Raw genomic sequence first — 16,975 nt, 5'->3', positions numbered from 1 at the left:
TAAAGCTTGTCTGCAGAAGGAAGCATGAAGTGCTCCAAAATCTCCTGGTAGATGGCTGCATTGACCCTGGACTTAATGAAGCACAGTGGACCAACACCAGCAGATGCCATGGCTCCCCAAATCAACACAGACTGTGGAAACTTCACACTGGACTTCAAGCATCTTGCAGTGTGTGCCTCTCCATTCTTCTTCTGGGTCCTTGGTTTCCAAATGAGATGCAAAAGTTGCTCTCATCAGAAAAGAGGACTTTGGACCACTGAGCAACAGACCAGGTCTGTTTTTCTTTAGCCCAGGTAAGACGCTTCTGACATTGTTTGTTGTTCAGGAGCAGCTTGACAAGAGGAATACGACATTTGAAGCCCATGTCCAGGATCCGTCTGTGTGTGGTGGCTCTTGATGCACTGACTCCAGCCTCAGTCCACTCCTTGTGAAAGTCCCCAACACTTTTGAATGGCCTTTTCCTGACAATCCTCTCTAGGCTGTGGTCATCCCTGCTGCTTGTGCACCTTTTTCTTCCACACTTTTCCCTTCCACATAACTTTCTATTAATGTGCTTTGATACAGCACTTTGGGAACATCCAACTTCTTTTGCTATTACCTTGTGAGGCTTTCCCTGTTTATGGAGGGTGTCAATGATGGTTTTCTGCACAACTGTCAGGTCAGCAGTCTTTCCCATGATTGTGATTCCTACTGAACCAGACTGAGAGATCAGTAAAGGCTCAGGAACCCTTTGCAGGTGTTATGGCTTAATTAGCTGATTAGAGTGGGACACTTTGAGCCTAGAATATTGCACCTTTTCACAATATTCTAATTTCCTGAGATTGTGGATTTGGGGTTTTCATGAGCTGTAAGCCATAATCATCACAATTATGACAAATCATGGCTTGAAGTACCTTGCTTTGCATGTACTGAGTCTATCTCATATATTCATTTCACCTTTTAAGTTGCATTACTGAAATAAATGAACTTTTGCACGGTATTCTAATTTTTCGAGTTTCACCTGTACAAATCTGCAAATTTTTGGGAAAAGTAATTTATGAGGTGCAAAATTTTGTGGAGCCAATCATAGTCAGGGTCACCCTGAGGACGACAGAGGGGTATTGTTGAAATGCATCATATGCTCATATCTTTTCCTGGCATTGCAGCAGAGAACATGGGCATATGATGAATCAGGTCTGTGGACCAATATGACCACAACTCATCTTTTTGTAATGTCCATGTTAAGGGATAGTCCCATAAAAATGTTAAATTCGGAAACAATGATTCCATTTGAATGGCCTGGCAAGGTATGAATTTGGGTTGGTGGGAATAAATATTATTTTGGTCCACAATCAAACTGTAGAGGTCTTCAGTGAAAAACAGCTAAAAAAAATCAATGGGGATTGTTAAAGTGGAACTTTACTCTCTCAATCAATATTGACTATTTTGAATCCTTATGCTGGTGGCATTAGTAAATAGATAGGAAGGTATATCATATTTACTTGTTTTAAGCTTTTTTTCTAAATTTCTTCAGTTACTTCCTAATTTCCATGCCTAGGCAAATTATGGCATACATCCCAGGAGACTTCAGAAGGGGAGGGAGGATTCTTAGTTCAGCCAATGCCTGAGCTAAGGCCAGATAGATTCCAGGAAGTAAATGATAAATGAATAATCTGCCCTTATTCAAGATGGTCACGGTCAGAAATTCTAGGGGGTTGTGTTCCAAAATGTTTTCTCAACAAAATAAAGCATGGAGACATGGGTGGATGGGGGAATTTTCTTTGAATATTAAAAATGAATTAAATAGCTTTTATGGTTTGTGGTGCTCAGATGCAGTGTAGTTTTGTTTTAGGTTTGCGGTTTCCCTCTGAACCCTGGGTTGGTTGTGAATAGGGGGTGTAATGGGTGCTGCTGAATCTGTGGGCAGCCAATTAGGGTTGCAAGCACCTCTGAAAGGACACTGTGGGTTCTACGGGCCTGTGCTCAAATTCTTGGTGGCTGCATTTGCATTCCACTACTAGTGCTAGCCACCTCACTAGCTTGCACTGCACTTCTAGTGCTCACCGCTTCACCATGAGATGCCAATGCTGATGTCAAAAAGTCCAGGATGTGCTAGGCCGCTGTTGCTTGCAATTCCAAGAAAACTAGTGCAGCGCCAATACTAACACTCTGCTACATATGAGCATAATAATGCAACCTGGTCCCAGGTACTCCTGATCGTAGCAGGGACATCTTCTCCATCATCTGAGCTATCTGTTAGGGTGGTGCTACTTTCTACAGGTTCATATACCGAGCCGGATTCTGTCAGTGAGGTTTCCCGTTCGCTCTCATCTGACATGCTCAGAATCCTGTAGGCCTCTTCACTAGTGTACCTTTTTTGGGACATTTTGGGCACCAAATTTGCAAGTACCTAGTGCAACTATGGGAAAGAGTTTCTGGCTGTCAGGGACTGCTTGCACGCTAGAAATAGAATTTACCTGCTAGTGCTAGCAGAGATCAGGCCTGAGATTGCTAATGCTGCAATTTTGTGTACAATATATCGGAGGTAGCAGTGATCAGAAATTATACTAGCACTGCACTTGTAGGTGGGGGGGGGGGATGGTTTAAGCGCATGTGTTAGCAGTGAAGCCAATTAAAGCACTTTTTTTTCACAAGTTTGAGAACTTTATTGAGGACTTTTTTAGCATGATGTTTATACACTTTATTATGAATTTTTAATATTCAGATCACAGCACCAATGTGAAGCGGACATTTTGTACTAATGACACTGTGACAGGGCACTCAAAGGATGTTAAATGTGCCTAATTAAGTGTGCACAAATGTAAATGTGCTGTTTTTACTCATATAGGTCTGGCTTCTTCTTTTTCTGGAACCAAAAGGACTCAGAGAAAGAAGATCCAGCCAGAACCCATGTCTATGTTTATAAACATTGACACAAGCTGTGCTGTGATTTGCTACAGCTAATCAGTAAGTCATTGGCTGGAACCTGTTGATAAACTTGTGCTGTAGCAAATCACAACACAGATCGGGATGGCGCAAGCGTGCAACACACCAGGAAGTAGGCTTGCAATGTTTTTTTAAGTTGCTGTGCCTCCAGCTGCTTCCCCATGACAGTAATTCTACTGTCACAGGTCGGGAAGTGGGAGAAAACTGGAGTACCCGAAGGGAACCCAAGCAGGCACAGGAAGGACATGTAAACTCCAAGCAGGTAGTGCCATGGTTGGGATTTGCACCGACAACCCTGGTGCTGCTAGCCACTTAGCCACTGTGCTACCCCATACTTTGCTATCACAATGCTGATGTTATAAAATTAAACTGTATGCTGTGCCTATAGATTTCTTTTAATTGCTGATAACCTAAAATATCATAATATACTATAATACGATATTTATCAGAATGTAGACAATGTCCCTTGTGCTGATGCCTTTTCTTTTATTTACATAGTTATTAAAGTTAAAAAAGACACAAGTCCATTTAGTTCAATCAATAGAAGGAAAACAAACATAGAAACCCTCCATATACACTATCCTGTACCCATAGTTAATACTATGGATACAGGATAGTGTACATGGAGGTTTTCTATGTTTTTTTCAACCTAACTATGTAACTAAAAGAAGAGGCTTCAGCACAAGGGACACATCCTACTTACTATAAGTCATGTCCCTTGTGCTGTTATGTCTGTTTTTTGTTTGGCTACACTTAGGTTTTAAAGATGCCCTTGACTGTGTTAGAAAGACTCTTGAAACCCCTAAAAAATGTAAAACAATATAAGCATTTAAATATAACAATTTGCATTTACACCAAACTGAAATGTAATGTTTTGCTTTACAATCAGAGATACTCAATCAAGACCAGGAGGTGAAATTATCTTTGGTGGTTCTGATCCTTCATACTACTCCGGTAAATTCCATTACTTCAGTCTGAAGAAGCAAGGATTTTGGCATATCCAAATGAAGGGGTAGGTAAAAAAACAAAATTAGTCACTAACCTATGCACAGCCGAGGAACTAAGCTTTACTCTAGACATCCACCTAGTCCTAGTAATGAGTGAAAAGGACACATTTTGATTTGCTGGATGCTTGCTGAAAATTCTCAAACCCTGAACATACAGTAGCACCTGAACCCACGTGAAGCAAGTAGGAGCCAAATCTTGAGCATTTGGAAGACCAGTTTGTAAATTTTTGGTAATAAAAAAGTTAAGGCAGACATGGGGGTCTTCGGGGGGAGACTTCTTTGAATCTGGAAGTCCCCTTTAATGTACCACTTGTTACTCTTCACAAAAAAATTAAATACAAAAGTAAATAAATGTAGATATAACATTAGAAAAGGGCCATTTCAGACTGAACTTTGGCTGTTCAGGTGTTCAGATGAATGCCAGGACTTTTGTCCCTGTTGTTCCGTATTCAGTGAGGGCGGAGTATCATGTATATAAGCAGTATTTTTACTGCTTCTACAGCTTTCAGCTGTCTGGTTTCTAAGGAAGCTGTGGATGCTGGCACCCACTCTGTCCCTAGACACCACCACAGTCACTGCCACATTGTTTGCATGGCCGGAAATCCCTGGCCGCAATAGCAAAGGAGCAGGGATAGCAGTGATATCAGTTCCCAAATATGGTCACTAAGGAAGCTGCCATTTGGAGAGCAGTACTGTCAGGATTATTCATGCTCATCTGCTCTTTTGGGTTTTTAATCTTGACAGTGTGGTGGGCATCAGGATTGACGATGGATTTACAATGAGGGACTTTTTTGAGGATTTGTATTTTTCTCTAAAAAAGGACTTGGCAAACATTTGGGAGTCTTTATTTCTAGGCTACATAATTTTGTGTTAGAGTAGGGTGACTGTGTACCCAGGGGCGGACTGACCATTCGAGCACTCGGGCACTGCTCGAGGGCCCAGGGTCACTAGGGGGCCCCATGAAATGGCCCTGGTACCTTTTTATAGGTTTTTTGGGTGTGCTTTGATTGTGGGCAAGGACACAGGGGCCCCATGATCCCCTATTACCCGGGGGCCCCATTAGTTGTCAGTCCGCCCCTGTATGTACCCATTACTCATTCACTTTGGGGGGGGCGTTATCCGGAAGTTCTCCCACCCACAGACCCCCACAGCCACCAGCCAGGAATGTCAGGAAGAGACCCTTGTTGAGGGCATGTGGCTTAGTACAGTTCCTCTTTCCCTCAGCCAGCCAGACTGCATGCTCAGATTAAGGGTCTGGTGCTGATTTTAGGGAAAAATTAGTTTTTTTGCATGCAGATTCCCCCTTAAAAACTATACCACACCCAAATAGTCTGGTATGCATTCAGGGGGTGGGGGGAACTGTATGCATTTTTTTATTCTTGATGCTGATTAAAAAGACAAAGTTTGGTTTGACATCCACCGAACACTTTCTCAAAACAATTAGCAAACCCTGAACATAGTTCCTGAACCCCAGTAGTAGTCAATAGAAGACACATCTTAGCCCTTTTCAAAACCAATTTGCAAGCTTTTGGTAATAAAAAAGGGTATTCTGGATGTGGGGGTTTTTGAAGGGAGACATTAGAATCTGGAAGCCCTCTTTGAGTAACATAGTACCCCTTGTTATTCTTAACAGGAAAAAAAAATACAAGGAAACAAAACACACACCATACAAAAAAAGTTCCACAAAGTAAATCTAATGTCAGATGATGTGCATTTGCCAGATACTGCTCCCATTGATTTCATTGGGGTTTGACATCTAAACTTCTTTTGAAATTCACCCTGCCTGAACTGAACCTGGGGCAATTTGGCTCTTGCCTATCCATCAAGTCTTTCTGACCAGACATCCACTGCAGTTGACAGATTCCCAGGCAGCTGCTAAATGTTAACAAATTGGCCAGCTGACTGCATTGACCAAATATAGTCATAACCATAATAAGTCAAAGATGTCCCCTGGAATGCCCATCAGCTAGAGTACAATGTGAAATGAACCAGCAGGTGGGTATCTGTAAGCTTTATTTAGTGGCGATGTTAACCACCACTAAATGAATCATTTTTGGATGCAGCAGCCGAAGGTTCGGGTGAGATGGGCAAAACTGCAAGTGTTCTGGTTGAATGCCTGACCATTAAGTTTCAGGCCTGTGTCAACAACTTTTGTTCTCTTCAAGAAAATGCAAAATCCCATTGAAGCAGGTTAGAAAGAGGTCAACTGTAGGTCACATACACCTATTAATAAATTCTGAATGAGCTCAAAAGTATCTCAAACTAATGCCACAGACACAAGACCAAAGCCTGTCAGTATAGACTCTTTGTTTTTCTGTGCCAGTCTGACTCTTGCAGTTTGTATTTGTCTCCTGTATTTTGATCTTTGCTTTTGTCTACAACATGCTTCAATTTCTAATTTTCTAAGCAGGTGTCTGTCTACTGCGGGCCTTAGTATCCTGCCTATAGTGATGAGCCTACATACCTGAGTTTGGTTTGGGATATATTTAGTGAACTGTACTAAAGTTCTGATGCTGGAATCAATGGGAACTCTTAGAAATGGCTATTTTCTAGGCTAATAGACAAGGAATTGTCAAACAAAGGGCCCAAGGAGCTGAGCAGCACACAAACATGTGCAAGGCAGAAAGTTTTTCAAAATTTCATTGGTGGGTAGCAGCAATTTTAATAACACTTAAAAGTAAACATAAAAAATGCATCCCAACTTATAAAAACTTTTTTATCTTGAAGTGGGCTACCCAATTCTCGTTTTTAGGTGTACATCTAACATCCACATAGGATACCCTATAACAAGCCAATTACCCTCCTATATTTTGCAAAATAGAGGCCTTGCAACACCATCAGGTTTTTTTTTCTTGACTTTTCTCTCCAAACTCCTCTCCTGCTGACCAAAGTCCTAAAATGTGGATTGCCGTCCTTCCAAAATGCTATATTAAAGTTTATATGGGGACCCACCCTACACAGAATCAATAGGGTAACTCTGTAATGACATAAAATCAATGAGGGTATTCTCCCTCAACATGGAGTGGTATCAATACATGCAATTACACCACTTCATCTCCTCTTTGTTCAAAAATACATCTACTTCCACTTTCCTAACAGCCTTTGAGAGTAGGGGTTGCACCAACCCTCATACTCCAGGCCTCATCCCCTAAATATAAACTACTATTTGCTCTTCTATCATGAGCCCTATGACATAATATATGCAGTGATGGGAGGAGGAACTTGAAAGGATCCCTCCTGAGGAGGCTTGGGAGGAAATATGGTCAGCAACAGTGAAAACTTCATGTAACATTCTGGACATATTCTGACCATTCAACAGCAAAGCTAATGTCCTTTATCTTAAATGATTGCCAATTCATGGAAGTCCCTCATGCTAAACTTCTCTGAGGTCCATTGCCACTTAACCACTTCACTTCAATAACGCATTTTTACCCCCTTCCTGCCCAGGCTAATTTTCAGCTTTCAGCTCTGTCACACTGTGAATGACAATTGCATGGTCATGCAACACTGTACCCAAACTAATTTTTTTGAATTTTGTTCACACAAATAGAGCTTTCTTTTGGTGAAATTTAATCACCACTGGGGTTTTTATTTTTTGCTAAATAAATGAAAAAAGAGAAAAGTTTGAAAGACACATTTTCTTCCTTTGTGTTCTAAAATTTGGCAAATAAATAATTGTTCATAATTCATAATTTTAGGCCAAAATGTATTCTACTATATTTCTTTGGTGAAAATAACCCAAATCAGTGTTTATTATTTAATCTGTAGGAAAGTAATAGAGTCCACAAATTATGGTATATATCTGAAAATCGATCAGTGCTGATGTACTGATGGCCTTAACTTACTCTTCTCTCTTCCATTACAATTAAGGCATTGCCCCCTCATTGGTACTAATACTGCCAAAATGACACCAGGTGCAATAATGCCAGATATTGCAGATTGTCATGCCCCCCTTACCTTTGAAAATTTGACATTTTCACCTGTATGTGGTAAGATGAGTCAACTGTTGTTTCTGGACAAAATATCATTTGAATTGCCAGTAAATTACAGTTCCCAACCGCATTGTTTTGTTTGTAAACATATAGCCAGGGGACTCTCTTCATCCATATCAGACCCTTATCCTAGATGAGTGTCTGGTATAGATATTACTGAGGCTCCCCACCGAAAAAAAAAAATCATGGGTCCCCCCCACCCCCAAGACTCACCAGGCCAGAAAAAAAGGTAACACCCCCCCCTTCTTGAACCATATCAGGCTGCATGTCCACAACATGGGTGCCTTGGCAGGGGGGACCCACCTGGCAAAACACCCTGTTCCTATATTGATGAAGACAGGGGACTCTTCCCCACAACCCTGGCCTGGTGGATGTGGGGATCTGTGAGTGGGGTTTATTGGAATATTTGAACTTGAAGCCCTCTCTATGTGAATGAGTATGGGGTATATACCCTTATTCAATAAAAAAAAAAAACACAAACACAGACACACTCTGGGAAGACCTTTATTTGCCACAGACCCCCACAACTGCAGGCCCAAGGCTGTAGGGAAGAGGCCCTTCTCCTCATCAACATGGAGACCCCCCTGGCAAGCTACCCCACCCATGTTGTGGCCTTGTATAGCTTGGGAGGATCCTCAGTCTTGCCCCACTTTTCCTTGGCCAGCAAGGCTACATGTTTGGATAAGTATATGGTATTGTTTTCCGTTAGGATCTTTTTTTTTCTTATTCTTTGTGTGAGGTCCCCCTTGAAGTCCATACTAGACCCTAAGGATCTGTTATAGAATTGGGTGGGAACCTCATGCTGTTTTTTTTTTTTATTTGCAGTGGGACCCCATCTTAAAATGCATACAAGATCAGAAAGGTTGATATGAATTTTAGGGGGAACCCATACTGCAATTTCTGTTCCTTTTACTTGTCAGACAATATCTCCACTCCTATATTCAATTGTCAGTGGAAATCCCCAACTGACAGCTGAATGGGCTGGGCAGAGATATGTAACTGGTTGCTTGCTACTGGCTCCCTAACAACCAGTGTGACTGGAAAGCTGTTATATTTTGCAGTGCTAGACTTGGCTAAACACCTAATTTAGTTGGACTGTTCACCGAGCATGTGAAACTCCCCTGAAGCTCAGCCCCACATATCTGTTATATCACACTTCTTCCTCTCGATTTGGCTACCAGACCTGGTTATCTGATTTTGCTTTGCCCATCCATCTGAAGACTTGCATTACTCTGACACCAATCCTGTCTGCTGTTGGAGAATCTTTTGAACTCAATGACAGTTTGATCATGCCATGGACACCAACAATGAATCTATTGAGATTTATCCATCCAGACTTGCAGTACTCGAACCAGGGAACCAGGGGCGTATCTGCCGCAAGGCAAACAAGGCACCTGCCTTGGGCGGCATTTTTCAGAGGCATCGCCCCCAGGCAGAAGGGACCAGTGCCATCTACAAAGGGCTGTATTCGGGCGGGCTCGGGTGTGCTCGGGCAGGGGTCGGGCTCAGCTGTGTTCAGGAAGGGGGGCGGTCTCGGCTGTGTTTGGGAGGGGGCGGGCTCATGTGTGCTCAGACGGGGTGGCGGGTTCCTGTGTGCTGAGACAGGGGGGCGGGATCATGTGTGCTCAGCTGTTTTGGGGGGGGCGGCTTTGACTGTGTTCAGAAGGGTGGGCGGGCTCATGTGTGCTCAGTCTGTGAGGTGGTCCGCCTTGCCGCTGCCCTGTGTTGTCACAGTCAGCGCTAGTCGGGGCAGGGAAAGCACGGGATTGGTTACTAGGACATCAGCGGTCCTAACAACCAATCAGGTGCTTGATCGTCCCCAGGCTGTGACATTCAGAGGTGGAGGAGGACGGCGGCGAGGACAGGACTTCTTTCAGCTCATGTAGCTGCCTAGAAGAATGAATGGAATGGACCCTGAGGTAAGGGGGGTTGGGGGGGGGGATCCTGATATACTAGCAGGAGGAACGAGAATGGGCTCTAGGGACCCCGATGTAAGGTGGGGGACTCTGAAGACAATGCTGTATAGGGGGTCCCTGATGTATTGGGGGGACTTTTGGGACCCTGATGTAAGGGAAGAGGTGAACTCTGGGGACCCTTATTTAAGGAGGGGGATTTGGGTCTCTGGAGGACCCTGATGTATGGGGAGGGTCTATGGGTGGGGGACTCTTGAGACCACCATGTAAAGGTGGATCCTGATGTATTGGAGGGGAATCTTGGGACCCTGATGTAAGTGGTAGGGCCTATGGGGACCCAGATTTAAGGAGGGGGCTCTGGGGGACCATGATGTAAAGGGAGGGCCTGTGGGGACCCTGATGTAAGGTTGGGGTGACTCTGGAGACCAAGATGTAAGGAACTGACCCTGATGTATAAGGGGATGGGCTATGGGGACTCTGATGCACATAAGGTGGGGGGACTCTGGAGACCATGATTTAAAGGGGATCCTGATTTATTGGGGGGGATTTTTGGACCCTAAAGTTGAAAAGGGACTCTGGGGACCCTGATTTAAGAAGGGGGAAACTTGGGGACCCTGATGCAAGGGCAGGGGTTGTGGGGACCCTCTCGTGTATCCTGTCCGCAGTCTCCTGGGCTGGAGCTCTAATAGGAAGAGGTGGACCCTAAAGTGGAAGGGGTGGAGTTTACAGATGAAGGGGTGGATCCTAAACAGGAAAGGGTGGGACAAATTTAGATGGGGGACGTGATTTTAGTCTTGCCTAGGGCAGCACAAAACCAAAATACACCACTGACTCTAACATCACTACAAAGGGAGATAAGATTATTTTATGCTTCTAGTTCAGGTTATTGAAACTGGTAAGGACACAGCATTTCTGGCAAGATTAGTAAATATCTTCTGTAATTGATAAAACCTGTTCTTTATAACCTGAACAAATAAAATTAATACAGCCACCACAACTTAGAACTGGTAGATACACAATCCTGTTTTACCTCAATCTGTTTGTATAATGTTGAACTTCTATTTTGGGAAACCCTGCCCACCACCAAAGAAGAACAGAGGAAGCTGTAATGGGCTGCTATGCAGAGCCTTCTGGGAGTAGCAAGGACTTGTGGGAGATTTAGTTGTCATGAACGTGCGCACCAGAGGCAGAACGCAGCCTCCATTTTGTTAAGAATTTCCATTTTCTCCCCTCATTCTTTCCCCCCTCCCTCTCTGAGAGGCACAGTGACATATGGCAGTGTGTGTGTTAAAAGTGTCATAGGCAGAGCACAGCAGGGAACCCCAGAGCTATAAAACATTTCTGAGCAAAATGCCGGGTTGTCTACCAGAGCTGTACAATTTAACACCTCGTAAAAAGATAACACAGCCTTCCCAGGAGTTCAAAAGACATTCCAAGGAAGCACATCAGATAACCTTTTTAAAAATCCATTTTTCCCCTATGTCTCATATCTTGGAATATGAGAGACTTACATAAAAACCAGGCATATCATCAGATTGGCCATGAGGAGGCGAACAGTTTGACAGGTTACTCTTCGTGGTTGGAATACATAGAAAAGCAGAAAAGTAGATCTCGTTAACCATTAACCATTCAGTGTAGAATTTCATAATTCATATCTAATCAATCCCCAGACGTGTCTGCATAATAATCTACCTGTGGGTGGAGTGTCACTTATGCATTTTGAATGTTATGAGCCAAAATAGGAGTGATGAAAGATTTTGGCTCTAGTTGAGGTATCCGCCCAGACCATCCCTCACTAAATGAGGTATTGGTCCTTGACTTCAGAGACACCCCCTGCTGGGGAACTACAAATTGGGCTGTCAGGCCTAAGAGAGTGAAGTTGAAGAATTCTCCCATTTAACGTCAATACCACCTGGGGAGACCCGTACCCTTTCGCTCTGAAACTTGGTCTGCTAACCCAGGACTTTGGCAAGTACCTTAACCCTTTAACTTCTCTCTGTTATCTCTTTGCTGTGCTGTTGTTCTCTGTATATTTATATATATATATATATATATATATATATATATATATATATATATTGGTTACATCTTTGTTCTGTAAATATTTTTATTTCACCCCTCTTTTACTTTTCAGTAATAAATCGTTCCTTCTGAAAGTGTTGAACTGTTTCTATAGCTCTTAATTGCAATTTACAAATTCCTGCCTCTAAAAAGAACGCTACTGTGTTTGTTTAACCCTCTGTATAACCGGCCTGTGGTGACCGTGTTATACAGACGATTACCTCAATCATTATGGTGTTATTGCGGATATTGCCGAGTTTCCTCTTTCTCTGTACAAAAAGGGGGTGGTGGCAGTGTGAAGGGTTAATTGCGTAATTAACCTGATCCAGTAACAATCGCTGGAAAATTGTTGTGCTGGGTGTGGCATTGTTACGCACGTGACATCGCAGCTTCAGATTGGCCAGTCCTTTGGTCACGAGTTTGGTGAGAAGGGCTGGGGTCTGACGCCGCGGTTGTCACATATTGGTGACAGCGATCATGGGATCGTCGCATATTGGTGGCAGCGATCCCATGTCCGTCACAGTAGTCCTCAGTGAGAATGAGCCTGGTGCTGCAGAGCAGTGTGGACCTAAAAGAATGACAAGGAGCTGGGAAGAAAGTAAAGGACAAAGAGTCCATGTGAAATATGAAGTAAGCTGCCTACTGGATAATCCACCTCTTTACCGGAAACCTGGAGATAATCTGGCACTGACATTACCAGGTCTCTAGGATAATCAAAGTTCAGTCTAGCCTTGCTGTCTGGCTTGAGAGAACAGTATTTTTGAGTCTCATGTCACTGCCTGGTATTCAGGAATATCCTGACTGAATTGTCAGAGGCCACTAGCCACAACCATCTGCCTACTGCTTAAGGGGACAGTATTACCCGCTTAGAGCACAGTTTGAGTACAAGTGGCCAGTTTTGTGGGACTCACTCCAACATTGAATTTGGGCCCCAAAGTACACCAACACACTGGCCAGTGGGAGTGGTTAGACAGAGACTAACCAACTTTTTATTCTTTGCATTACCCCTTAGTTAGGATCCCCCTTATTACCTTATCCCCCTTATTACAGGGCATAGGGGAAGAGACACTGGGCCCACCAGAAAGTTACACATTATGTTTGTTTTTGTTAGTATACACCTAAAAGTAGAGAGTGGAATGTCTGCTATTATCAGAGTCTTAATGCAGACCATAACATAGATGGCCCAGTCACAGTCTACCCTCCTGCCCAGAAAGCTAGTGGGAAACTTCAGAGGGCCTCTGTGAAAGAGCAAGCTGGATGACTACTGTCAGGGCTCCGGGTATGACCAGAGGTGTGTGGACCGACACAGGGAAACACCGACTTCAGGTATAGCGTGTAAAACAATATAATTTATTAAGGGCAACACAAACATAAACGCAGTGCAACAAACCAAACCCAAAACTAACACAAATACGTACAACAAGGTGCAACAAACCCAAACTTTAACTGATATATATATATATAAATATGGAGAACAACGTAGTCAGGCGGGCCGGGTCGGTAGCTAACGGGCAGACAAGGTACAAGGAGTAGGCAGAAGATTGGTCAGGAGTAGCCAAGGTCGATGCAGGCAGAGTTCAAGCAGAGTCAGGATCAAGCAGAGTCAGGATCAGGCAGGAAGCAGACAGGATGCAGGCACAGGGGCTCATGGGAACAATACACTAAGGCCCTGACTGCAGGCCTGGCCATTCCTTAAATACACCTCCTGCAATCAGCCTCAGGTGATGGCTTGATTGCAGGAGTGAGCTTCTGGCTACTGAGAGCACCCGCTGGCCAGCCCTGGTACTGCAGCCCACAAGGCAGGTGAGTCCCACCACCATTGGCGAGTCCATTCCTGACAACTACCTTCAACAGTCAGCTGCAAATTCAAAGATGTGAAGAAATGTCAGAGGAGGCCCAAAGTCTTGAATTGCTTCCCCTCCCCAGGTGACTGATTCAACTCCTAATTCTTTTGACCTCAAGTATTCTACCCAGAGAAGACAATGCACACCAGCCTCCTAGAACAGTTGAGTCGGCAAAGGCTTAAGCAAGCCAAGAAGGGAACTCAAGTATGGACTGCTGTTTTAGGTTTTAGAGCAGCATATGTTCAGGCAAGAATGGGGAAACATTCCTGTTCCAAAACTCCAGCAACTGGTCTCCTCAGTTTCTTAAACATTTACAGAGTATTGCTCAAATAAAAGGAGATGCTACATCATGGTAAACTTGGCTCTGTCCCAGCTTTTTTGGATTTGGGGTTGTGCTTTGTCAGCTTATTGTTGCCCTGTCACAACTTTTTTGAGATGTGTTGCTGCCATCAATTTCAAAATGACTACTTATTTATTTCTTAAAATGGTACATCGTCTCATTTTGAACATTTGATATGTTTTCTATGTACAGTAGCAGGGGATCTGTCCTATCTGTGACTGCTGTAATCTGCTGACTTGCATCTCCTCTGAACCCTGACACTTGCACAGTGAGGGATTTCAGCCCCTCCCTTCTCCACTCAGACTGTAATAGAGAGAGAGAGAGACAATCAGAAGATCCATTAAAGGAGCCAATGACAGGGACTTTCTCAAGCAGGAGGTGCAGCTGCAAATCATTGTGGAATATGCAGTCTTGAACAGAAACAGCCTTATAGACTTATAAAGAAATAGAACTACAAAGGCCAGAATGCTTAGTGAGAGCAGAGTGAAGGATTCCATCTTGTGTTTTCCTGGGGGGAGGCAGTCTGCATGTGGCAAAGTAACAGTCTGGACCTAGCAGAGAAGTGCTTAGGGCCAGTTCACAGCATGCTGAGTTATCTGCATCAGTCGGGGGAACATCCAAACTGAGAGATGTGGACCTACAATACAGAAGTGCTCATTGTGAGGTGACCAGAGGAGCCTGTCATTTCCAGGAGGATCATTTGGGTCTTAGTCACAGGATCTGGTGAGAGGGATTTTGTCCACTGGCAGATGAAAGGAACACTGCACACATACAGAGACATTACACTTGCCTATACTCACCAGGCACTGGGTTGTGTAGATGGCCCTGCTAAACAGACACAGTATTTGCTTTGCTATACAAATACTGCCACAGGATTACAATTATACTTTACCATAGGAGTTTAAGTGCACCACCGAAAGTGGCTAGCTGAAGATCCCAAGATTCATCCTGTTACCAAGAGACTGAAGTTACTGGTGCCATACGAGCATGCGCATGCATATTCAGGTCTCTATATTGCATGGTGTGTGAGGCATTTTTTTGGAATTGGGTTTCTACAGCCCATGCTACAGCAGATATATCAAAGCCTAATAAGAGACCAGAAAGCCCCAGTGAAAGGAATGGGAAAGTTGTGGAGCATGGTCAAAGGCAAGAAGACACTGCTGCCAGGACAAGTGGCATGTCTACGTGCTTCAGTTAAGTAGAGCTGGGACCAGCCACATCCATTTGTTGCCATTGAAGCTGATCCACAGGGAAAGGAAACTGGATTGGTGTTGATCCCTGAAATAGTGTTGACCAGGATCTTGCAACCTAACCATGGAAGAATTCCTGCTAGTGTTCACAATGTTGCTAACTTTCTAGTGAAGTTATGGGCCCGAATGCTGATATGATAAGAAACATACCCATCTCACCATCTGATTTCTCACCCAATATGCCTGAATGGAGGAGAGGGCCCAGGTTTTACTCTTGAGGTGGCGGGAACTATTCTTGAAGAATGACTAAAACCGAATGCCCATGGGTCTTTATGCACCTAGATATGTGATGTACTGTATATAAAAAAAATTTTGTTTTGAATATCCACTTGATTAGAATATTTTTCTTGTACAAACATAAATAATTAAAAAAAAACTGAAAAACTAATTTACTGCTGTCAGTCTATTTTGACAGAGAAATTAACTATGTGGATTAAATATTTCAATAGTTTTCCAAAATGCATTGTATTCCATAAAATTGCAGTACAAATGGATAAATTACATCATAAACCCCAAGACATTTTGTGAACCTTAATTCACTTCTTGAGGAGTGGATGTAGTTGAAAACATGTCTATAAAAAAATTAACAAATTGAGAAAAACACATCATAAAAGTATCCACATGAAGTGGACCGCAACCGCAAATGGACCTGTCAACTTGCTGACAGTTTACAAATGTAAGGCACTTATAAACTACGTTTGAAGAAAAATTAAGACCAAAGAGTTTTATGAATGGTAACCATCAGAGGGTGTCTGTCCTTGGGGCTTAAGACCAAAGAGCTTTATGAATGGTAACCATCAGAGGGTGTCTGTCCTTGGGTCTTAAGACCAAAGAGCTTTATGAATGGTAACCGACTGAGGGTGTCTGTCCAAGAAGCTGTGGGAAAGTAGGGGCCTATATGGCCCAGCCACACAGAGGGCAAACAGAGAGGAATGGTTCACTATGGCCTGATAAGATGTCACTTTGTCTTGGTTTTTGGTTTCAGGTTTGTGTCATTGTTTTGTCTTTGATTGTTGCTGTTTGTTCTCCTTTGTCTTGTTTTGGTCTTTTGTTTCTTCTCTTTTGTATTCTGTTTTTGGATTCCTACTTTCCTTTTTGGGTATGGCGTCCTGGTGCTTTTTCTTTCTTTTTTTTTTTTTGGGGGGGGGGGCAGATTTTATACTCCCAAGAAAAAGAGAGGAAGGCACCTCTAAGTGCAGTATTGACAATTTATTTAGTAAACAATGGATAAATTGCACTTACAAGATAATACTCATCTTGTGGTAATTAGATCCAGGTGGGACATCCAGGATCAGGAAGTAGACTCCAGGATGTGCCTGTGCATCAAAAATGAAGCTTGGAGAGCAGAGTCAGATGTAGGAGGTGAAGGGGGCGGTAATGCATTTCGGAGCATGCTTATGAAGTACACAGTGCGCATGCGTGGTGTGTGACATCATCACATTACGTGCATCATGGCATTATGTCACGGCACCTACAGTAGCACCTACAGTATCACATGCACAGTTTGCACAGTTTAACTGCCATACTGGACATGGCCCCGCCCCATTGGCCATGTGGAGTTGATTTGTCTGGTGGCCTAATTGCTACCTGCAACTTGGCACTGGGGAACAGGGACCTTGGTGCTCTGCTATATATGGGGTTGC

General features: G+C 43.4%; 1 protein-coding gene across 1 annotated transcript in view; it reads left to right on the top strand.

The window, feature by feature from the left end:
* The window catches only part of REN (renin), a 151,424-nt gene that overhangs the window by 96,198 nt on the left and 38,251 nt on the right, over positions 1 to 16,975 (top strand). Inside the window, exon 6 of the mRNA XM_089669388.1 lies at positions 3,815 to 3,937. Coding sequence (XP_089525514.1) covers positions 3,815 to 3,937 — 123 coding nt within the window. The remainder of the gene's footprint in view (positions 1 to 3,814; positions 3,938 to 16,975) is intronic.

This window comes from Staurois parvus, unplaced genomic scaffold (genome assembly GCF_062004578.1).
Source record: "Staurois parvus isolate SC_StPar_1 unplaced genomic scaffold, SC_StPar_1.0 ptg000074l, whole genome shotgun sequence".
Lineage (NCBI taxonomy): Eukaryota > Metazoa > Chordata > Amphibia > Anura > Ranidae > Staurois > Staurois parvus.
Note: the sequence above shows the minus strand (reverse complement) of the source record. Positions and strands in the feature narration are given on the sequence as shown.